The sequence below is a fragment of the Haliotis asinina genome, chromosome 12 (assembly GCF_037392515.1).
Source record: "Haliotis asinina isolate JCU_RB_2024 chromosome 12, JCU_Hal_asi_v2, whole genome shotgun sequence".
Taxonomy (NCBI): domain Eukaryota; kingdom Metazoa; phylum Mollusca; class Gastropoda; order Lepetellida; family Haliotidae; genus Haliotis; species Haliotis asinina.
In genome coordinates, this window is record NC_090291.1 from 39,329,337 (window position 1) to 39,353,187 (window position 23,851).

General features: G+C 37.9%; 2 protein-coding genes across 3 annotated transcripts in view; one reads left to right on the plus strand and one right to left on the minus strand.

Annotated features, from left to right (window-relative positions):
- Positions 1-23,851, minus strand: part of LOC137258796 (crystal protein-like) — a 179,308-nt gene that overhangs the window by 106,129 nt on the left and 49,328 nt on the right. The window lies entirely within an intron of this gene.
- Positions 2,994-23,448, plus strand: LOC137258794 (serine/threonine-protein phosphatase 4 regulatory subunit 1-like). Of its 2 annotated transcripts, none has more exons than XM_067796488.1 (21): positions 2,994-3,021; positions 3,104-3,148; positions 4,661-4,760; positions 5,165-5,271; positions 6,456-6,598; positions 6,904-6,964; positions 8,338-8,423; positions 10,249-10,353; positions 10,654-10,719; positions 11,009-11,167; positions 11,383-11,510; positions 12,679-13,727; positions 15,751-15,860; positions 16,320-16,514; positions 17,310-17,471; positions 17,798-17,898; positions 18,283-18,403; positions 19,430-19,545; positions 19,810-19,970; positions 20,270-20,409; positions 20,649-23,448. In XM_067796488.1, the coding sequence occupies exons 1-21, from the start codon at positions 3,015-3,017 to the stop codon at positions 20,658-20,660; spliced, it is 3,174 nt and encodes a 1,057-aa protein (XP_067652589.1). In that variant the 5' UTR covers positions 2,994-3,014; the 3' UTR covers positions 20,661-23,448. The 2 variants fall into 2 exon arrangements, with proteins under 2 accessions (XP_067652589.1, XP_067652590.1); XM_067796489.1 differs by having other exon boundaries at positions 16,320-16,505.

Below are 23,851 nucleotides of genomic sequence, written 5' to 3' on the forward strand. Positions count from 1 at the left end.
GCAGTATCCCAGCAATATCATGGCGGGAACACCAGAAATGGGCTTCACATACTACCTATGTGGGAATCGAACCCGATCTTCTGCCGGACGAGCGAACGCTTTACCCACTTGACTACCCCAACGTGCCCAGGAAGGTGGGTGTGAGAGGAGTATGGTAGATTAGTTCTGGGGTGGAAAAGGGTCTGGGTGTGCGTTCAAGGATAGGATATGGGGGTAGGTGAAGCGTGGAGTATGAGGTGAATTTGGTTGTTATGTTGGGGTTGGTGCTAATTCGCGATTCGCGATCACAGCTCATGTAAAACGTAAGGATACAGCAAAAGAAAGCGAACTGTTGTTATACACAGTTTTACTATTCGTCTTTTCCTATTTCGTTTTGTATGGTGTGTGTATTCGCGTGTTTTCACTTGACAACCGTAGCTATACCGACTTTACATGTGTATACTACCGCATAATGTATATGCATGTGTATAGGCTAACCTTGGTAACCCGGATATTCGGAACGGGTGGGTAATGACAGGTACCCCTCTCAATACTCGGACACGTTATGATCATGTGACTAACAAATTAAACAATGTAATGCTATTCCTTCAGGATTAAAAGGTGAAAATCTTTGAAGATTTAGACATAATTTACACATATATTAATTACATATATGTATTATACATATTTACAATTTGATGAAATGCATGTCTAGTGTATTGAAAAAACCTGTAATGTTCTGGTATAGCTTCACAATAAACCATAAAAGACTGGATATTCTTATTCATCGCCTTTTTGCTGAAGGCAGGAGTATTTTTTGGTTGCACCTTCCATGTCCAAATAAACATTTAAAAACAAACGAAAACAAAACAAAACAAAAAAACCCCAACCAAGCAAGAAAGATAACGAAACCATAACGAAAAAAGAGGCAAAATTATTAGATTATTTTGGCTTCAGTTATTGTCTACAGCCCTTCTCCTTATGCTGTGACCTTACTATGGAATATGCATGGGTAAAACAATAACAATAGCGACGATGGTAACAACAAAAATTAGATAATATCAACTAAAACGAAACAACCCCCCCCCAAAAAAAAAAAAAAATAATAATAATAAAATAAATAAATTTAAAAAAAATGATAATAATAATAAAAATAATAACAATAACAAATGAGATTTTTTTATTTAAATAAGATATTTGTGCAACCTTACATTATGTCATACAAATATTGTATTAAGATAAATTCACTAAAATGTGGATCCCATTTTATAAAATATAGATAGGAAAATCAATAAAATAAATACTCGATATACTTAACAAAAATAGTCTCCTCGTGTTGATTACCATTGTTACAACAATGGCATTCTGTATTACACAAGCCACTGAAAAAATGCACTGAATATCGGAATAATTGACCTATTAATACGCAGTGTAGCAACTGCCTCGATCACTCATCAAATGTAAACCCTTTGTGATACATGTGAGGAAGGCTGCCAACCACAAGGCAGCTTTAAGAAGCACAGAACAAGTCTTCAGTCGTCATCATCGTCGATACCGTTAACCATTGAGTACAACCAGTCGTAGGTCAGGAAAGTACGCTGTGTGGAGCTTTAAGTCCTTTTCAGGTGTTCGAAGCACTGGAAGCGGGAACAGATACAATGGATTACTATGGAACAATATACTTGAGGTAGGCAGGTTTCTTGATTTGTCATTCGATGTGTAGCGATTTTGAGAGGGCGAGGATGAAAAATATGAAGAAATGTAAGCGGATAAATCTCCTAGAATGCACCGATAACGGTATGTTGAATTCATCTGGCATTTTTCAGTTTTGCATCACGTTGGGATTAAGTTATCGTACTGATTGCTCCGAGGTCGTACCACCATGCCAGTTTCAGCTTGCAGTGTTGTTTTATCTTTAAAGCACAAAATTAGTTTGTCACATGGCATCAGGTTATACTGAAAAAATCACGTTTACAGGTGTGTTGATTGTATATGCTCATTGTCATTGTCAACAAAGCGTGTTGGATTGTTGTCCACTTTGCGTCTTTAGAAAACAGAGGTGACATCTGAATTTTGGATGAGAATATTCGCCTGTCGTTAAATTACCCCCAGCGAAAAATTGGAAAATGTCCCATGGCAAATAAAATTGTTTGATTGAAAAATGTAAACAAAAGATTTCACAGGTCGACATGACATCTAGGTCATGGTCGTGTCAGCATATGCAAATTCACTAATTATGCGAGTTTATATTAACATAATATTAGCCTCAACACTGGTTTGACATCATTCAAAAAAATGATTAACAGTTCAGAAAAAAATATATATGTTGATTTCAGAATTTCAATAATTTTCATTCACTAATGGATAGTAGAAATGGCACAAATGTGGGTACACGCAGGCCTCATTGTAATAACAGGACGCTGTGGTGGGGGTGCCTTTGTTTGTGTTCAAACATCGCTTTATAAACAAACATATTATTTGGACACGAGCAGCGAAAGTTCATAATCGTAATCCGTTCACATATACGAACAATTTGCACTAATTCAATCGTATATATCACGCGCGTGTAGAGGGTTTTCTTTGTTGTTGCACTGATTTGCCTGGTTTCTATTTTAAGATCTTTCCGTGTCAATGTCAAAACGCACGAGCAACTTTCTTTGTTTCTCTGGGGCTGTGTTGACAAGTTCTTGTCCGTTTATGTGATGCACAAGCAAAAGCCTAGCTCCCAATTTGGATGATACTGATGTTAAGGCTTTGTAGAATCTTGCCCATTGTACAAAAAGAAGTGTTACAAACGATATTCTCCATAATACTACGCGTTTACTATCATACTCTGCTCGGTTCATTCAGAAACCCAAACAACGATACGAGCAATTTGTGTAAGATGCATGAGTCATCGGTAGTTTCCGTCGCCATCATCGGTTATTTCCGTGAGGGCCTAGAAAAACAAATCTCATCAGCCAATCAGAGGGGCCTCCCTATGAAGAACTGGCCAATCATAGTTCTCAAAACATACCTCGTGGTCTTTCCCCAACATGGCGGGTGAGTCCACCTCACATCACTACTTTGTTTCTCAAAATTTGAACTTTTGCGCCTTTTTTAACGTACCTTAATTTCGTTTCAGATATTGAATTTTATGCTGATGAGTCAGATGATACCCAAGACGATGGTGAGTTACAAATTTATTATCATTAATATGTCCTGTCATTATACTTGACACAGAGAGAAGATGGTAAAATTGCATGTGCCTACGGTCTTGGATTTTCATGTCGTTTCGCGCCGTTACTTGTTATCAAACAATACAAAGATCACATGGTTTATAAATTATGCGTAAGGATGCTATGTTTCCTATTATTGTATCCTATGTGTTAGATGTCAATCGTAGAAACACGAAAACACGTGAATATTTGGCCTTCAATTCAAACACAACAGTGACGAAAGCCAAGATTTGGATACCATGATGGTGGGGGTCATGTGACCGGGGGTTTCCGCCGACCTTTTGAACTTGGCTCAGCGTTGCATTTCTGTTCCCGCCACTCGCTTGCCGCGGCTTGATGCTTCAATTACCGACTGTTGATGAGGTATCCGTCATTTTTTGCACCATATTCGCAGTTAGTGTTTTGCGATGCACTTGTAGATAGCTGTTTGCAATAGTGTGTACTTGAGTCATGAATGACTAAGGCTGTGAGAAAGCAGAGCACGTTGTTATCGCAAAGTAGGTCAGGTCTCTCGGTATCGACAGTTTGGCCAATGGCTTCTTGCGCGCCAAATTCCCCTTCCTCTCATAGGTGAGTATCGAGACTTGGTATTTTTTTCATGGACGACAGTTGTATATTTGGCATAGATGCAAGGTGATAATTGTAAGCAAACATTTTAAAGTAGGTAATTGTTACGTTTTATTATTTGTGTGTGGATTATAATGATTTTGTCAAGGTTACTACACTCTCAATCCACTATACCCATGCACATGGCGCCATGTAAACCACGTGTTGGACCAAACCTTGCTTGTTTTTCGCAAGTATTTCGTTTAGACTGATAGGTTTTGAGAGTAATTGTTAACGCGTAATCTTAAGTTTTCACCTCCTTTTTATAATTTGTGTCTTACAAGAGTGAATATTTCCTTTTCCAAGCTTGTTTTTATTAACAGTCGTGGCTTCAATTCTCATTGAGGGTACCTGTGGGCAACTTGACGATGACAAAGCAAATGTCTTACTTACCGTTTGTGCTTTTTTGTAGGAAATGTGTAAATGCCGTTTTTATTTTTAAATGGTGCTTGCATGCTGCACTCTTTCAGCAATACTTTGAAAAATACTCAGCTGGATTTTTTCTGATGTCAAATATTTGCGACCAAAGAAATTGAGCGTTGAATTCGGTTGATTTTAAGACGTATTTGAGGGGTATTCTAAAGTGCCTTAAATGTTTTGCGCTGGTAAAATTGTATTCCCCACTATTTCCTTTGTATTATGGTATGGCTAAGTTGTAGTTGTTTCACTTTGGGTCAAGTTTTGCATCTGTTGGAAGTGACATCTTGGATGGAAGGTTGATGGCAGTTTTCACATGGCATTTTGATGATTTAATTCTGTTCTGAACATTGCTCAAGAAGCACAACACTTTTGTTGTCTTGCATTTTGACAAATTAATTTATTAGATTTGTTGTTTTCATTGGGTTTTGTACTTGTAGGGTATGGCTTCGATGATGGACTTGGTGAAGATACAGATGATAATTTGTCACCCCTCCAAAGGCTACAGAAGTATCTTGACAGTGACAACATCTTCAACAGGTACATTTTTTAAAAGCGAATACAAGACAACATGTAAATTAATCAACTGAAAGCACCTCATGTATTACGGCATGTCCATCAATACAGTACTGTTTGGAAAGAGTTCCATCCTTTCCCTGCTCCTTTTGCATAGTAAATTTGCTGGTGTAATATTCCAACACTGATATAAGTTACTTGATAGTGTTTTTAATACACGTTCTGGTTTATTAATGTATATTTAGGGTGAACTGTGCATGATATGTAATTTTGGCTTTTGATAGGGATGGGGATACAGGTGGAACTCTTGCTCACTTTACCAGTTTAAGTTTAACATGCATGGCAACCAATTAAGTAAGTTCAGGTGAGCTTAGGTTTGTGCTGATTATTTGCTGTAGCTTTGAGTTAAGTTTTGGTCCTGTTTTCAGACAAATGGTTGCTAGGGGCTTGTTGGACACGCTTAGAGCAGTTGGCACCAATGAAGAGGAAGCACAGGCTGTCCTTAAAGCCATGGTCAAAATCTCAGAAGATTCTGGTAAGGGAAAAATGATTTAAGTAGCAGGGATGCTAATAATTCTTGAATTGCCAATGTACCCCGGTACAGTGGCACTTGTAAAATCACTTGTCCTGATAATTTTTCCACGTCAGACAATGGGTTATTTCCACCCTTGAGTCAGACTCCGCATTATGTTGGTATTTCATTGTCAAATTTAATTTCAAAATATCTTGCCCATTTATTCCTCATTTGTGTGTGCCTTTGAGGATCTGGTGTTGAATATGTCTTCAGCACACATGCTTGATACATAACAATGGCTTCCAGTTGCGCTGATTAATACTTTTGTTAATCACTGGATTGCCTATTCTAGGCTTGATTATTTAAAGAACACCACCATATATAGTGTGTTTGACACAAAATGGACTGAAAAATTGCAATCTAACTGGAAAACTAATAAACATAAAATACTCAATGAAACGCTGATCATAATGAAAAGATCATATAAACTCTGTGAGGTTTTGCAGATGTTTTATTCAAACATTAAAAGTCGTTTAGTTTAACAAACTAGGGTAAAAATAATATTGACACAGTTCACTGTTACAAGGGATCAGTGCAGAGAAAGGGATAGCTAGGTATTAGAGAAGCATGTGAAGTGCTGACAAAGTTTTTGATCCATTAGCCTGTGCTGTCTTGATGCTTTCTCGCAGACCTGCCCGTCCCTTTCTTTACACTCCTCCCTCGTAACAAATAGTGAACTGTCAATATTTTTGTGATGGTTTGTGAAACAATTTTTGTTATTTTTAAGATAAATAAAGTCTGCAGAAACCTCAGTTGGTATGAATTTTTAATTATGATCAGCTTTTCACTGAATGTTTTCTGCTTATTAGTTTTTGAGTTAGATTGCTGCCAAACAGACTATAGCTGGAATATTGCTGAGCGTGATGTAAACGAAGCTCAATCACTTACCTAATTTGTTTGGGAAAGATTAATCTGATTTCAAGCCTAGATTGACAGGAAAGTTAGAGATAAAAAATTTCAGACATTAGAAAAAGTTTAGAAACAGTGCTAAGATACCAGTCTGATACCATTTTACTAAAATCAAGTCTTTTTGGTGCACATTAGACACATACATTCTAAATTTGTCATGTCTTTCTAGTGTGTAATGCTTTTGTACTTGATGTTGACATTAACCTGCATGTGAAGAATGCACATGATCTTTTCAGAACCAACAGTACGATCCGAGCTGATGGAGCAAGTACCCCATATAGCTGTGTATTGTCAGGAAAACATAGAAACTTTTGAAAATGCCGTGCCCACATACATCCTACCAATGGTGGTGCGGTATCTCAATGATGGCAATAACCAGGTAATTGTTTATTAAAGTATACTTTAAACAGAAATGTGTGCTCACCTTGTTAAAGAAAATTCAAGCCTTAAGTTTATTTCTTTATCTGGGAATGTTGAACATATGCAGATTCTGACATTAAGGGTATTATGCATTAGTTGAATGTACCATCCAATGACATTGCTTAAACCTGAAACTGTTTTTGTTTAATTACTTGTTAACACAACTCTAACAAAAGAAGTAGGCAAATGTTTATATTCATTGCGAACCTGAACAGACTAGTTTTAAGGGGACAAGTGTTTTGAATTACATGTTTTTTGTTAAAGGTGCGCAAAACAAGTCAGGCTGCCCTCCTTGTGCTGTTAGAGCAAGAACTTGTTGACAAAGGTATAGTGGATGTGAATCTCATGATAGAACCGAATAGTTGCGTAGAAATCTTGCTAGCAGAATTAGAACTCATTTTTGGATATGAAACACCTCACCGCTTCATTTTGTTCAGTTTGAAAATACGAGGCTGAGCAGCAATACCAATAAGTTGATAAGGTCTGGATATTTTTTTACAAGTGGTTATTTGCTGAATTTTTTTTTTGTCTCACAAGGTTTGCTTTATAGGGTATTTTAACCAGGTTGCCAGCTTCTTTTTTACTTAAACCGTTTCTTGTTTAGAATAAGCTAATCCCTGCTAATGCGCAAGACTGCAATTTCCTGCACAAAAAGTGCACAATGACTGCAAAATGATGGCGGAGTGAAGAGACTCTGGTCACATATATCTTTATGAGCAAAGAGAGACAACTCAAGCCTTGTTTAACCAAGTTCATGCACAGATGTTAGTAAGATTCATTATTCTGGCACCAAAGTGATATGCAGAATCATTTTCTTGTAGTTTTTTCCCAGCAGGATTTCCAAAAGGTTTGAATGCATACAAAGGTGTATGATTTTAGATTCTCTCGTAAATGTCTTGTTATTGTTGTGGAATGCTTCATGTCCAGTACATAACCTGAATTAAGTAAATCCTGAAATGCTCGTGAAGATCTGGCTTCGAATATTGACCTTCAGTAACCTATGCTAGTAAGAGGTGACTATTGTGATCGCGTGGTCATAATACCTAATGAAGATTGATGCTCACTCTGTTAACTGGATTGTCTGGTCCAGACTTTATTATTCTCAGACTGCCACCAGCACTATTACTGAGTGAGGCTTAAAAGTAAACTTGCTTGCATCCTGAAACATGCAAGCACATGAAGTATCCAGTCACGGCTTGTAGCTAGTTGTCAGCCTTTTTGCTGGCCTGATCCCCAGATGACTTATGACAAGCAGAGTTAGTTTTATTCATAAGTGAAAGCATGTGTCAAAACTGGCGACACTGATCCTATACAATATACATTTACTTGAATAGGTTGAAACTTATGTTTAATGAATGCACAAAATTTCCTTTTTATTTTGATGTAAAGAGAATTTTTATGCAAGCTGTACATACATGACACCATGGAGAAGGTATATTATCAGTTGTTATTGCAGAAGTAGTAGCAGAAGTGCCAAAATCTGCCATCTAATAAGTTTTTCAAAAATACCCCAAGATCAAGCTCATTGTGTTACAAACTGGAGTTTCCCTTGATAGATTCATAAAATCAACATACAGACCTGTATTTCTTTCAGGTACCTTATATGTTGAGGGTGGTACCATGAAAATGCAATAGTTGTTAAAATTTCAGGACAAAGGTGATAGCCCGTCAGTACCGTTTGTGATTTTTCTATTTCAGCGGACATTGAAGAGCAGGTAGTCCATGTGATCTTGGATCTGGCTAGTCCTGACAGCCTTGATGACTACAGAACTGAGGCAGTGGCTGTGAGTGATGCAGAGTTCAAAGAAATCAGTAGTTGAGAATGTGTAGCTGTAGAATTGCTTGGTATGTTTCATAGACTTGATAAATCTGCTGCATTCTGCCTGAAAGACATGGGTAGTGAGATGTTCTGTTAATCCATCTTACTGCTCTGTCTTTTGCACAGAGCGTAGGCAACAACTTGATTACATGTGATCAGGAACACTGTTCAGTCATGCAACTCTGGTGATTGTTTCATTATTGTGGTTTGAGTGCAGTATTTGAGTGTTGTGAGACTACAGATGTCATGCAACGTCAACGCTGGATGTTATACTGTAGCTCCAGTCTCTATCACAGCCAGCCTTGATGAGCCATGACACCTGTCGTAACCAGGTCAGCACAAATCTACAGGAACAGGTTGGTTGAGGTGTTTGAGAAAGGCATGCTTCAAGCTTTCATTTGGATTCACTGTTGGATGTTCTGATAATGTTTAAGTATTTTTCAGTTGTTTCTGTTGCCGTGGTAGTCCATTGTAGAAAGTTGATCAGTGGTATTCCAGATTAAGAATAAGTGTCGCATGTTGTTATGCAAAATTTGTAATTGAAGCCTCCAGTCGGTCACCCTAGTTACTCACACCTTAGTGATTTCTGAAAGGATGCCCTGGTTAATAGGCTTGAAAGTATGTTGCACAATTGCAGGAAACCAAAAACATTGATCTTGATTTTGAATACCACCTAGTTTAATGTTCTGTTACCCAAAGTTTTTGCCGATGAAAGATTGTTTTGAAGTATGCCACTGCTGGCCAGGTGGTTGGGATGTGTTGTACAAGTCATATCACAGCCTGCTTGGATCAGTAGTGTTATATTTGAGCCTGCCAGAAGAAAATGTTGACGCACATGGGTTGACAAGGTCATCAAAGTGACTGTGAAATGTGTTTCAGATCATATCACAGCCAGCTTTGATGAGCTCTGTTGATCTGCCATCCATCAGGAAGTTTGTGTTTTGTTAATTTCATTTGTGTTGTGTTGGTTCCATGCTTATACCGACAAGTGTTTGGGAGGCATCAAAGTGGTGGTGAAATGTCTTTTGTATCATATCACAGCCAGCTTTGATGAGCTTCCAGCCACTACTGTCATCAAGATAATGTTTGTGTGTTTGTTGCGGATTATATCCAGGGGATTTAGGCATCAAAGTGGTTGTGGTGTGTTGAAATAATCATATCACAGCCAGCTTTGATGAGCTTGATTCTTTGACATATCATCAGAACACCACCCTATACATGCATAATCCTTTCAGCCTTTAGTTTGCAGCATACCTGAAGAGGAATTGGCAAGTGTGGCGTCTCTTCCATCAAAGTGGTTGGGATGTGCTGACATTGTTTCATATCACAGCCAGCTTTGATGACAGAGGTTCATTCACATGACATCAAGGAGAACTTTGGAAAGTGTTTTGCATGTGTTGAGAAATGTTTTAATTTCCCCTTTGGTAAATTGTACTTGGTTTCATTTCATAACCATGTTAATTTGACTTTATGATTAATAATGTGTCCATCAATTAATGGTTAACTAATCAATGGAATACCAAAGTATAAAGTCTATTTGATTTTCCTCCAATCTCTTTGGTACAACTGTTTTGAAATTAGTATTTTAGTATTTTCTGCAATTGGCAATGTTAAATGGAACATGTTTGCAAAATAATTTTAAGGCATACACATTCATGATGGATAATTGTCTCGACATTGTGCCACTGTTTTGAAGTTCCTATTGTGATAGTACCATTTTGGATTGATTGACTTTCTGAGAAAATGTTTCTGGGGAATCTGTGTTTGATGCCCTGTTTTGATGATTGTAGTTGATGAGCAAGATGGCCCCCCTCCTTGGGAAGGACATCACAGAGCGTCAGTTCCTCTCTAGATACTGTGAGATGTGCACAGATCCACTCTTCCATGTCAGAAAGGTAAGAAAATTTTGCAAGATTGTTAGCTAAGCAAATAATTTAACTGCAGTAAAAGGAAATGTGCTTGAGTTCCGAGTCTCAGCAGTGTATGGAAAGTATGTTTAACAAATTGATGTCGATTTGGGTGTTTAAGACACATACACAGGGACAGTGATATAAAGTTGCACACTAATACCACTATATTTGAGGACGACGGCAAAATCTTAAACATTTCCAGTCTGGTTTTGTTTCATAAATGAGAAAATTTAAATTTATGAATGTTGTGGTTCCATGTTAATTTGTATGAATTTTGTATTACAGGTTTGTGCTGCAAATTTTGGAGAACTCTGTGCTGTAGTAGGAACTGAAAATACGGAGGAACATATGGTGAGTAATTGTATAAGTTTAATATACTTGGTCAGAATTTCTGGATTCTGATTTCGTAAAGGTCTTCAAGAAGTTGCACATTCATAATTTAAAGGTGTAAGCCTTACTGTCATAGCTTCCATGTGTACCCCAATATAGATAGGTCCATGATTCTGTGTGTAACTGATGGTTTGCCTCTGGTATGTCTACACAAGGATCAGTCAGACACTTTGTTTCCTTGTCCTTAGTTTGAGCATTTACATACAGCTGGTATGTCGCGTTTTTAATTTGACATTAACTTCAATTTCAGCTTCCCAAGTTTTACTATCTCTGTGAGGATGGAGTCTGGGGTGTACGGAAAGCATGTGCTGAATGTTTCATGAATGTCTCCTGTGCGTCGTCATTAGAAGTCAGACGAAATGACCTGGCCAGTCTCTTTGTAAATCTGCTCTGTGACCAGTCAAGATGGGTATGTGTCAATGTAATACATGCTCGATAACTGATAAGCATGACGGTTTCAGTGGAGTGGTACCTGTGAAATGGGATTATTTGCGTGGCCCAATTTTCTTATTTGCTTCAAGCAGACTTGTAGATTATGGGCTATTTGACTTCAACATCTTTATTGTAATGAAACTTGTAAAGCTGATGTCTAGTGTTTTCAAGTACTGTAATTTTTTACACAAGGTGAAGATGGCTGCCTTCCAACAGCTCGGACCATTCATCTCCACCTTTGCCGATCCGAACAGCACGGGTTTGGTGGTGAATGATGATGGCAGTATCACCTTTATCCACCCTGATGGTGAGCAGCAGAGGTAAGCATCTCGGGTAACGGGTAGTCTATTTGGCAATGTGTCTAAAGACGAGGGTTTCATTTCCCCCATGGTAAAAAGCATGAAGCTTATTTCTGGTATCTCCTGCCATGATGTTGCTGGAATATTGCCGAGAGGGGCATAAAACAAAGCTCACTCATTCTGTTTTTAAGAACCCAGTGGGGATTCAAGGGCAGACAAGCTTTCCAGTGCTTAGACACTGCCTTTATTTGGTAGACAAATTTGTGACATTGGTATCTTTTTGTTTAAAAGGTTTTAAGAACAATATTTATACTTCCATCGTGTAGTTTTGGCACCATCTTGTTGAAAGAAATAGTGGTTTGAGTTGTTTCCGTCTTATGTAAAGCATATAGTCTTATTTGTGGGGATTATAATGTCTTAGTAAAACAGATGCTAACCCTTACAATTTTGACATAATTATTGTGATTTTGAACAATTAGTTGTGCCATTACACTTGATATGTGAAAGTTACTTTTCTACAGTTTTTAGGGAAATGAATGTGATGAAATTTCACAAGGAATGTGATAAAATTTCACAAGAAGTGTTTCATAAGACACTCATGTAGGGGTTAAGAGATGGCCTTACATCATAAGAAACTGCTTCTTAGAATCACACTCACTCCAATTAATTAATATTTCTTGTCGTCTTACCAATATTTTTTTAATCATTTTTTGATGACGTGTTTTTCTGTCTAAAAAATTCCTGTTGTGAAAACTTGCACTATATTGAATAGACAGGAAGACAAGTATCACACTTTTTGGGTCTACATTATACTTTTTCATGTCCAGTATTACACTTGGTCCCAAAATAGGATTGGTGTCTGGTAACGTTAATATTGTAGTACTGATTTGATTGAAACCGGTTTGGTATTCAAACCTACAAAGTCAGGCACCTAACTGACAGCACAGAGTCAGGTCAGTTCACTCATTCAACTGGATCTGTTACAATCGACCACTTTCTAAATGGCATTATTATTCATATTATCAAGCATACATATTTAATTTGTGCAATTAAAGCCAACAATTACACACTTTATACTGGTGATAAATCAGCTTAGAGAGCTGTTACAAATGATTTGCATGTTAATGTAAACAACAATTACTGTAATTCAGCTGTTGGTTCAGAATTAATTTTTGGTTTCATGTTTCAGCGAAGCGGAGGCGGAGATGAGCTTCAAACGAGCTGCCAAAGAAGCGTTGGGCTGTGATATTGATGACCTTGAAGCTGAGCTCTTTAGGGATGAGAAAGAAGGTGAAGACAACTCTTCAGATGGGACTGATTTTCGTGAGGAGAAGATGGAGATTGATGCTGTGAATAATGGTGAGGAAGAGGTGAAAACTAGTGATGAAACAACGAAATCAGCCGTAGAGGATCAAGAAAGGTCTGTAGAAGAATTGAGAGCTCTGAAGTATGAGAACAATATCAAAGTTGCAGTTGAACCAATGGCCACTGAGAGCAGTGAATCTACAGTGATTTTGGAAGATATTGGGGAATCGACAGATGGTGACTTAAATGACACTGACTCTGCTGTGAAACCAGAGGAGGAAAACTCAGAGGTTGACAAGTCTCACGAAGAGGTTTCTCCTGAAAGTGGCCCTGCCACTTCAGAATCAAAGGAAGATCAGGCCATTGACCAACAGGAAAAGGAGGAAGAAGAAACAGAAGTAAGTGAAGACAAATCAAATGAAAACACATCTACCTCCGTTGCTACAGACTCTGAGAATTCTGTGGAGTCTGTAGGAGCTGGAGAAGAGGCTGCAGGCAGCCCTCTCGGACAATCCGAAAAAACCCATGTACATATTGACAGTACAGAGTCTTTCAATTCTTTCCAATTCTGGCGCCCACCGTTCCCCCAAGTTGACCTTGATTTTGATTTGGTTGATGGAGCCCCAACCAACATTCACATCACTGCAAAGGTGCAGGACGACGACAAAAAGGTCTATGCAACAGAAATGAACGTGGCTGTATCCTCAAGAGGCCTTGAGGATGTGTCAACGAGCATAGCTCAGATGCATGTAAGTGAGAAAGCAACGCCAGTTGTTCAGACTACTGCAGTGGAGCAAGCTGGAGTGAAGATCCACACAGCAAGTGTGAGCACTGTGAGTGAGGCAGAGACTGTCAGCCATATTGGCAGCACCCATGTGATAGGGCAGCAGATAAATGAAGTGCCTATGGCAGTGGTGGATGGTGTAGTGCAAGGTAAGCCGCTTGCATTGACCAGGAAATTCTTATTGTTGAAAGTTGATAATAAATAAACCAGCAGCTACCCAGGGTATTGTTTCACAAAGTTATTTGAGTGCTATGATGTAAGGTGAGGGGACAGCATAGGAGGTATGACAGTCTATTATTCGTTACTGTTCAGGTAAACGTTGCAACTGAAATTTCTTTTACTAAATAAAATTCACTTTTAATGTGGATGAGAAAGTCTTATTGGCACACTTGTTAGTAGCTTCAGAAGGGAACAGCGATTGTTGGAATATGCAACAGAGAAAGAAAAAGGCTGAATTAATGTTTTGGAAGAATTATTCCCTTTGAGGACCAGACTCCTGGCCAGTTGCTTTTTCAACTTGTGGCAGATAGAATATAGTAGTTAACATGAGAACGTTGCAGAAGCTTTCAGAATGAATATTAAACTATCAATATCATATATATGGCAGATGTTTCAATGTCAAGTGAACACATGAAGATATTCAGTCAGATATGTTATGTCAAAAGTTGATAAGTTGATTTTCTGCTTTAGACTAACCAGCAAAAATAATTGCAAGACCAGTTTTAGTGATGTATTAGCACAACTTCTTGAATAGAATATAGATATTTGTGTGGAAAGCCCATGACTTTGGAATGTCTTTTAAATAATCTTATCACTCCTGGTGGCATTGAAAGTCCTCAGTTTATTCCAACGGGAAGCCGTTTATACACTAACTTCACGATGTTCACAATTGTAGGTGTTGTGGTCTGCTTGTGTGTTTCCGATCCATTTGACCTTTACTGATAATTGACTTGTTCAGTATGTGTTTGAACTGTTAAATTTGGTTTGGGTTTTTAATGCTTTTCTAAATAACACAGAAGGTAGAAAATGACTTTCAGAAATGCATCATTACTTTTATTGGAAAAGACAGCGACCATGGCCTTTTTTCACATCAATAAAATGGCCCATTAAAAGTTTACTATTGATACAAAGGCATTGGCCCATTCAAAATTCAGAAAACAGCTAATAATCCTGAAAATGGTCTGATGTCAAAGTTCTCTATCCCAGTCCTTTTTATGATTCTCTGGTTTGTCAGAGTAAAAGAAAATCTTGATATTGAGCATTACTGCATTGAAACAAACTTCTTCAAATGCTTTCTCTTGTGCATATACAATGACTGCTTCATGGCCAAAAACATATATTGAAGGCGTTTTCTTACCCTGGCTTTTAGTGGAAACAGGACCTGTCACTTGTCATTCATTACTGTTCTGAGATGTTTAACAATTATTTTGGGAAGTCAGTGTTGGCTTTAACTAGTTTAGTTGTATGAGAACCATTCCAGTAGCAAGGTGCTCATACCCTGTTTTTTGTTCTCTATTCATTATTGCATTTGTATTTACAAGAGTTGACATTCAAGCGTTACGACTGAAGCTGTTACAGGAATTGTTTATTAATCCAGAAAAATTATTTTTCTAATTTTTGATAATTGCACATGATCTGATGTGAATGTATGAATCCTTTAATCGATCATTTAAGCAGAAAGGGTTGTTGGGTTTAGTATCTGGCTGCCGATTTAAGTTGCCTGAAAAAAGTCACAGTATTTTTCATGAATATCAAACACCTGGCTACTCTCAAACGTATGTTGGAGGCTGCTGAAGTTTGATGTGGAAACACACCTTAAGTCACTTCTTTGTTTGTGGAGCTTTAATGATACAGGAAAACATTTAGTGAAGTTTTGGAGAAAAAAAATCGTTCATTCTTTCTACGTGTCCTATGAAGTAAAAAAACGTATTTAGTAAGTCCCCCCAACTAACTGACCTTCATGTTCAAGATGACTTTTATCCTTTAGAGTAAACATAAGTAATTTTTGGAAGCTTAATTTCATGTCATGATTAAGGAAATGCTAATATGCCATAGGAACTTGTAAATGATGCATTTGCTGAATTTCAGATTAAGAATGAAGGAACAAGTGAATATAGATTGAAATCATTGCCTGTAGTTTTGTTGAACATTTTTTTTTCTTCTACTTTCCAGACCTAAGTACCAGTAGTATAAGCTATATTGATAGCGAGTTATCCCTGTCTTCCCATGATAGTCTTCGTGAACAGTCACTGATAGATGACGCCACTCTAGCTCAACAACAGGTATGTACAAGATAGGTGTTGTGAAGTTCGAACCAACTTTATTGGGCATAAACATGCTGATGAAGTTAAGTTCTTTATTTTCAGAGTTGAAATGATGCTGAGTGTGTGTAGTACTTTAATGTGTAGTCATTACTGTACAGCGCTCAAACAACTGCTGTGCATCAGTTGATATTTGATAAAGCAATACAAAGTGATGTTACCTTCGTAAATCTTGCCCAGTAAGGTAACTAGCTTATCAGTCATTCCGAACTGTGGTGTAGTAGCGTGTTGTGCCACTTCATAAAGGGTGGATATAGGCTTTCTTAGGTTAGTCAGTATATGATTTTAGACTGATTGTGAACCTTGAACATTTCGGGCAAGGTACTGAAGAATTTTACCTAATAGTAAATAGGCCAGTTTCCATTGTCTTCAGTTGCCTGTAAATACTGAAGGTAATTGGCTCTAACCATGATATTGCAGGACATTGTGCCGCAGTCTCTCTTGGAGAACTACCTAGGTATGGTTGATCCATCTCGGGCTCAGACAGTGGACACCGAGATTACACGGCACTGTGCATACAATCTCCCTGCCGTGGCCTACACACTTGGCAGACAAAATTGGCACTGCATTAAAAACCTGTATGAAACTTTGGCCCAAGATATGCAGGTAAATGAGGTAAACTCCCTACTTACTATATTTCTAAGTATCTGCACTGTTCCTGGTTAAATGTTGTCGGTGGTCTGGTTGGTCACCTAAGCCATGACAGATGCATGCTGAATGTTACCTTCCCCTCTTGCACTGTATGTATTGTCTGTTCTTTGCTTTTATTTAAAGACTTGATTCTTTGTTTTAAAGACTCTTAACTCCTTGTGGATTAAGGGGTGTGGAAACAATTGTTCCATGACACATGTTAACAATTCATTGCTTTTTGACTATCTACTTGTCCACATTGTTGACCAAAATTGATGCCATTACCATGACAGTTGGCGTCATTTGTTGATACGTATCATTTGGTCTTTCTTATCTGTATGCTGACATAGATGTAATAATCTTAGGAAAACCATGTTTAAAGGGATGTAGTGTGCTTTAAGTTCCATATGTTGCACAGTTGGTGTTGATTGAATAAGAGTTCATAAGAACAAGGAATTAAATGCACTAGGTTATTTGATTACTTTGCTGTGTTCTCAAAACTACACTTACGACTAAGTATAAATATACTTGATCCATCTGATTTGGGGTTTGTTTAATGGCATCTGAAAGAGTCTGGGTTTGATGTTCCTCACCCAGGATTCACATTGTAATTCCTGTGTAGTTATTTTCTTGGTTATTTTATAATCCAGTTTAATATTATTTGTGGATGACTAATGTAACCAAGTGCTGAAGTTATAATTGTTTTGTAGTATGTGCAGGTCAAAGCACTGTGTGTATGATTAAGAAATGCCCATGTATTCCTGAATTTTACTATTTCAGTGGAAAGTTCGTAGGACTTTGGCTTTCTCACTTCATGAAATGGCGATGATTCTTGGTGAAGAGATTACCCACAAGGATTTGGTCCCAGTGTTTGACGGCTTTTTGAAAGATTTAGATGAAGTTCGGATAGGTGTTCTTAAGCACCTAGCAGATTTTTTGAGGGTGTGTATACCAGTCATTGAAAGTTGATTTGTCTTGAAGCTTTAGGCAAGTTTTAATATGTCAATGTTATTGCAGGAAATGATGTTATCAGTTTGGAAATTGACTTTTTGCAGAGTTAATCACCAGCCTGATGTTTACTGTAAAATCTATTGAAAAAATGAACAAGGCCATGTTCAAGCTTGTGGACTGAAATTTTTGGCCCAGATTATAGGATTGCTTTGTGAATCGTATAGTATGTTAATTGCAGTAAATCATTAAACTTCAGTCTTTCTGTTTCTGTCCAACTTGTTCTAATTCACAGAGTAACCATTGATGGCATTTTTCAGTTGTTGCGGCCTGATGTCCGACGGCGCTATCTGAAGAAGGTGCAGGACTTCATGTCTACAGATAACCATAGAAACTGGCGCTTCAGACTGGAGCTGGCTGTGTAAGTACATTTGCTGATCACATGTTAGTTTTCAGGTTCTAGCCATGACTAATGATATCACTTAGTATGTAGAGCTTGTAACAAAACTCAACCCAAATCTATGGTGAATAACAAGACTTGAGTGTGTAACAGGAATATGCTGTAAGGACTGAGTGTTCATGCAGATATAGTGTCATTATTTGATGTATCACCATATTTATGTTCAGTTAAAACATTCAACTCACTAAACTGAAAGAGAAGATAATCATTTTTCTTTGTCAGTGACACATGTATTCTTCTGTAGACACCTTCATCCGAAAACAAATGTACAATTTGTGATATAGAAGAGAAGGCAGCAATGCTTGTTATAACATTGAGTTGTGGCAAGTGTGTTTGTGTTTCCAGCCAGCTGGTTCTCCTTTGCGAGTTGTACAGTCCACAAGACATCCGCCAGTATATAGTACCCATGTCGCTTGCCTTAGCTTCTGACAAGGTCTCGGAGGTCAGACATATGGCCTACAGGCTGGTAAGTAACAGTCAGTGCTTGATGCCTCTTTGTAACAATCTTTACACATGCAGTTTATAGGGCTCAGGTCTTTGTTGGAGACACACTTGTGAGGCTGTGTGTTAGTGATCTTCAGTAACACATGCTTGTAAGAGGCCACCGACTGCATCAGGGTCTAGTTCATTTACTTGGATACATTGTGTTCCATTTGTGTCCCATTTGAGTACGTCGCTGTTCTTGTTTATTACTGCATTGTCTTATCCGGAACGCTGCCAAAAAGATTGATTTTTGCTTACTGCTGCCTAAAACTGAGCTAACTTGACCTTGACCCCAAATTAAAGGACTATCATCGAATAAAAACAAAAAGGTTTTCATAGTGATTATGGGTAGGAATGTTGCTTTCAGCATAATATACCTGCTTACCAATAGCAGGCAATGGTACCACAGCTGGGATATTGCTGGAGTCGGCCTTTTAGGATTCTGAACAAATATATGTATACTGTAAGTTTGAGTTGGTCGTGCTTGTCCTGAAAGGTGACCAAGGTGAATCATGTGGTCACATTTGTTGATTTAGTTATTTTTGTTGTATTCCAACGGTGGAATTGTACCCTATTCCAAGTGTGTCCGCTGCCCAAGTGTGCCTAAGTTCGAATTCAAGCAACCCCTGCTTGTTGTAGGAGGTTGACTCCATGGATTGGATGGTCAGACCCACTGATTTGTATCGCAGGTGCTAAGGTTGATGCTCATTCTGTTGATAAGACTCCAGATTGTCCTATCTAGATGTAATATTGCTAAGTGCAGTGTTCAAACATCCCAACTGTATCTGGCAACACGTGTGTTGTCAGATCATCTGATCTGGGTTACTTTTAGCAGGCTCATGTCCTATAGTGAGAATGCTGCAGAGTGCAGCATTTGTAAGAAAGAAAAAGAAAGCAAAATGTATTATTATGCCACTTTTAGCTGTGTTTCAGCAATTTTATGACAATGACACCAGAAATAGGCTTTACACATTGTACCCAACAAGTCATTTAATTTGTTTCTTTTCAGCTGAGCATAATTCTACATAGGATGTTCGAGGAAAATGAAGAGAACCTTCTGAGAGCATTGGTGTGCGAAGTTATTGATAAATTTGCCTTGAGTGCCCGCTGGATCGGGAGACAAATGTGAGTATTGCTTAAACTTTGATTTAACAAGGTCTTGAAATAGATTGTATTCAAGTTCCTTGCTTCTAAATTTGTAGCCTGTTGCCATTTCAGTATAAATATGTTGCTCATTTATTCTGACCACTTGTTTTTAAAGGCCTCCCCCAACAACCTATGCTGGTTGTAAGGGTTAGTCGTTTGAACAAGTTAAGATAATTTGCCCTTATATAACATGCTAGACCACAAACAAGCCATCAAAGTTCATTGTGAATTTTTGCTTTGCAGTTTTGCCCAAATCTGCCATGTGATCCTGGAAGAGAATTCACTACCTCCTATGATGTTCGCTGAGGAACTTCTTCCAAGCCTTTTAAGTCTGGGAGTAGATGCAATACCCAATGTACGCCTGTCCATGGCGAAAGTCCTAGCACAATGCATTGTGCCTTTAGGTAAGGAGTTGTGCAGCCAGTTTACTTATGTAATGAAAAGTCATCTAAAACAAAAATTTATTAAAGAATTGTCCATCATAGATGAACTTTCCAGGACCAAGGAGTCTTGGGACTTTCCAAATTTTCTTTGTCTGTTTATAGAATTAACAATACATCAGTACTTGCGTCTTTTTGATAGTCTGTAGAAATAGACTGTACGGTGTATGTCATGCTTCTTTACTATTTCTGGTCTCAATATTTCTAGCGCATTTCAAACCTGGGTAATATTGATCACGCTTATTCCATTTTCTTTGTTGCAGAATATTTCACGTCGCAACAGAACCCTCAGCATGAAGAGCTGATAGCAACCCTGCAGAAGCTGCAGACTGATACCGACAGGGATGTTCGCTTCTTTGTCTCACAGCATCCCGAGACTACCATTTCCTCCCCGCATGACACAGTAAGTAAAAGCGTTAGCTCAACACTCAAAAGGCCCAGGATTGATTCCTCACATGGGTACAAATTGTGACGCGCATTTCTTGTCACCTGCAGTGATATTGTTGGGATATTGCTAAAAGTGGTGTAAAACTAAATTCACTCTTTCATTGCCCCTCTCTTCTGTGTCCCCATTGAGCCATATTGCTCATGATACAATTTAGGAATGAAAATTGACTTTAAAAGATATCTTTTCCTTGGCAGGTGCCTGTATAACTTGCTGTGATCAAGTCACCATGGTGCTCAAACACTCAATGGGGTAACTACGTCTCAGGTGGACAACAAATGGCGGGGAACCAAAACACTTGAGGGAGGCAACTGTGAAACAGACCTCTCCATACTGTACAAATGTAAATTTACATCCAACTGTCTGTGATGATGAAGTATTTGCATGATGATGCACGGGGTATGTTACAGCGCTGCACATATCTGGTGGCTAGCTGCACCATAAGGTGATTCTAATGAGTATCTGTCACCAGTGAGTGAATTTAGCCTTTCTGGCTTGCCTCAATTACACGTCTTGTAATCCCAACATGTTACCTTTACACTAAGATGTTCAATACGCTGTTTTCTTACTATCGTCACCATTGAAACTAGTTTATGAATGAAATATTTTACTGTAATTTAAGAATCCCTGTTACCACACTATGAAGATTGTTGAAGTTGAAAATCAATATTTGCTTGGGCATAATCAATGCATTAACCGTTGATTGCACTGTTTTCTTACTGTGAATGTTTATGTAAGGGCTGTAGTTGGTTTTCAAGTTGAGTGAATCAGTGTTTAGGAATGCTTGTACACAGTTAAGTGTGTTTTGAATTAATAGAAAGAATTCAAGTATGGAAGTGAAGTTGGACAATCACAACGTAATTCTTGTGACTATCTGTTACCAAAGTGACACTACAGTCTTTCTTTGCTTTGTAATTGTACCAATAATATATTAAAGTGTTCTGTTATAGTTGATCTGAAGATCACCGTATTTTGCCAGTGATATTATTGACAAGTTTGCTTCAAGTTTCTCAGTCATGCACTTTACTGTAAGGATGGTTGATGACTTGTAAAGTAGTGATTTAAAGGGATGGCAACTTGCTGTGGAAATCATCGGATTTGAAGGTAAGTCAAGCAATTTAGAGATTTATCTAAATCCGAGGAGAAAATATTTAAGGTGTGGGTCCTGCTTGTCAACGTCAAGTACCCACATGTCTCTCTTGGGCTATCAAATTTCAGAAGTCCACTGTAATTTCTTCAGATGTATTGTTGCGGCCGTCACACCGTAAGATGATTTTCACCTGAAATCACTTTCACCTGTTGCCATCCCTTGATTTAGTTTCCAAATGACTAGGATGTAGTTTTTAGTTGCGATTATTGAAGTCCCATCTAGACTAACAGTACCTCATGTTTGACATTGCTCCTGACAGGTCTCAAGTTAATCTGTTACATGCTCTCAAAATACTGAGTCATTAATATCAATTAATAAAAAAAATCCGAAGTATCAAGAAAGTATGAATATATTGACATTGATGTTTAAAAGGCATCTTGTAAGATATAAGCTGTTCATAGTATGGAAAAGAGTTTGAATTGACTGACATGTTTGAGATTGCCTTTGAACACAAGAAATATATTCATGGTATGCTACTGACGTAGAAGCTTTCTTTGCTATTTATGCTGTTGATTTTTTCTTCAAGAAACTATAAAGGTTCTAAATATAAACCACATCAATTCCATATACTTGTTTTGTACTCATTAACCAGACCACATTTGTCATTCTCAGCACTGCTTGCTAGGGAGGAAAATGATTAACATTTTTACTCAGTTCAGTAGTCTTAAAAATGGTAAAAAAACTCTGAACAGAAAACTGCTTATTGACCTGAAAGTGTAGATACATGTGAAAAATGCTTGTAGAAATCGAGTTATTCTATTGCTGAGATGGACGAAGAAGTTAGAAAATGTACGTTCCTGAACCAAACAACCCAGGAATGTTTCCTTTGTCCCAGAATTTGACTGACCAAGTGTGTTTTAAGATCAGAGAATCAGTCTTCCTTTATGCTTCATGCTTACCTTACATTTCTTTGATTACATTGTTCTAAACTCTATCTTGTCTTAACAGTGCTGGTTTGACCTGTATCTGTCATTATACAACTGAAGATAGTGGAAGCTAATCTTAACAGTTGGCCCATCTTAACTGTATTTGAAAAGAGTTTTCAGTAAGTGCCTTAACTAAAGGTGCCCTCAGTAAGAATCGAGCAGAATTTCTGAGCTAATTTCGGGCATATGTAGGAACATACTCCAAAAATTTGTTTACCCTCCCTCCATGGACAAAACTAATGTCAACTGTTGGTGTAAAAGCAGAAATGCATTGGAAATTTATGTACTCTTGCACAAATGTAACAATGTGCATGCTGTAATCTCCACTTTTTAACTATTGGACATGGAGACCAAAGTATATTTTTGTAGCAGAATGTGGAAAACATCTTGGGCATATGTTAGTTACATTTAGTGATTTTTTTGTTCAGTTTCTTGAGCAAGATCTGTGTAGATCTGTTACATCCTACATCCGACTGACTTCAGCAAATACATATGGTTGCATTGTTCCAATAACTTCTGACCATATTGTTAATTCCAATGCTGCAATAGCACAACTCTGCTCTGTATTAATCTTAGCATGAAAGCTTCAGGAGTAACGGCAGCTCCAGGCCCGTCTTGTGTAGTGTTGAATGTTGTGTGTGTGAGCGCGTGTCTGTGCACTGCTACACAGAAAGCGTCTTTCAACAAAGTCTTTCAAGTTGCTGCTGAATGCATATGCAGTTGGACTGAGCATTGTGCAAATGTTAATCGAACTATTCCAGATGGGCGACATGTTTTAGCAGAATATTGTAATTTACACAACAAATTTTGTATTTTAGATGTTGTACATTCAGATAATGCCAAATGGTCAAAAAAGGGATTTATTTATTATATTTGTTTCATATGAATAAAAAAAGGTAAAATAAATTTTACTTTCACTAATTGATCTTATTGTCTTTATTGTAGTTTTACTTGGTTGATGTTGCTTTTCAGAGTATTTAATCTTGTGTGTCTGCCAGAAGCATTGCTGGGTTCCAATTTTCTAATGCTATATACCCCTTTGGTTTTCACAAAACCTTTGTCAAAGGCATGTATGATGTAGGGCTTTCCTCCCAATGCAGAGATGCCAACCTGCATGCTTTAAACGTAATTAGGATTTTGACCATTGAACATATTATCATGTTTTAAGAATTGAGATATTGTGGGACACTGTCACATGTGCATGCCATCGTACCTCTGGCACATTGTCACATGTGCATGTCATCGTACCTCTGGCACATTGTCACATGTGCATGCCATCGAGCCACTGGCAGGTCAGATTAAAGGCCATCTCACTAATCTTAAC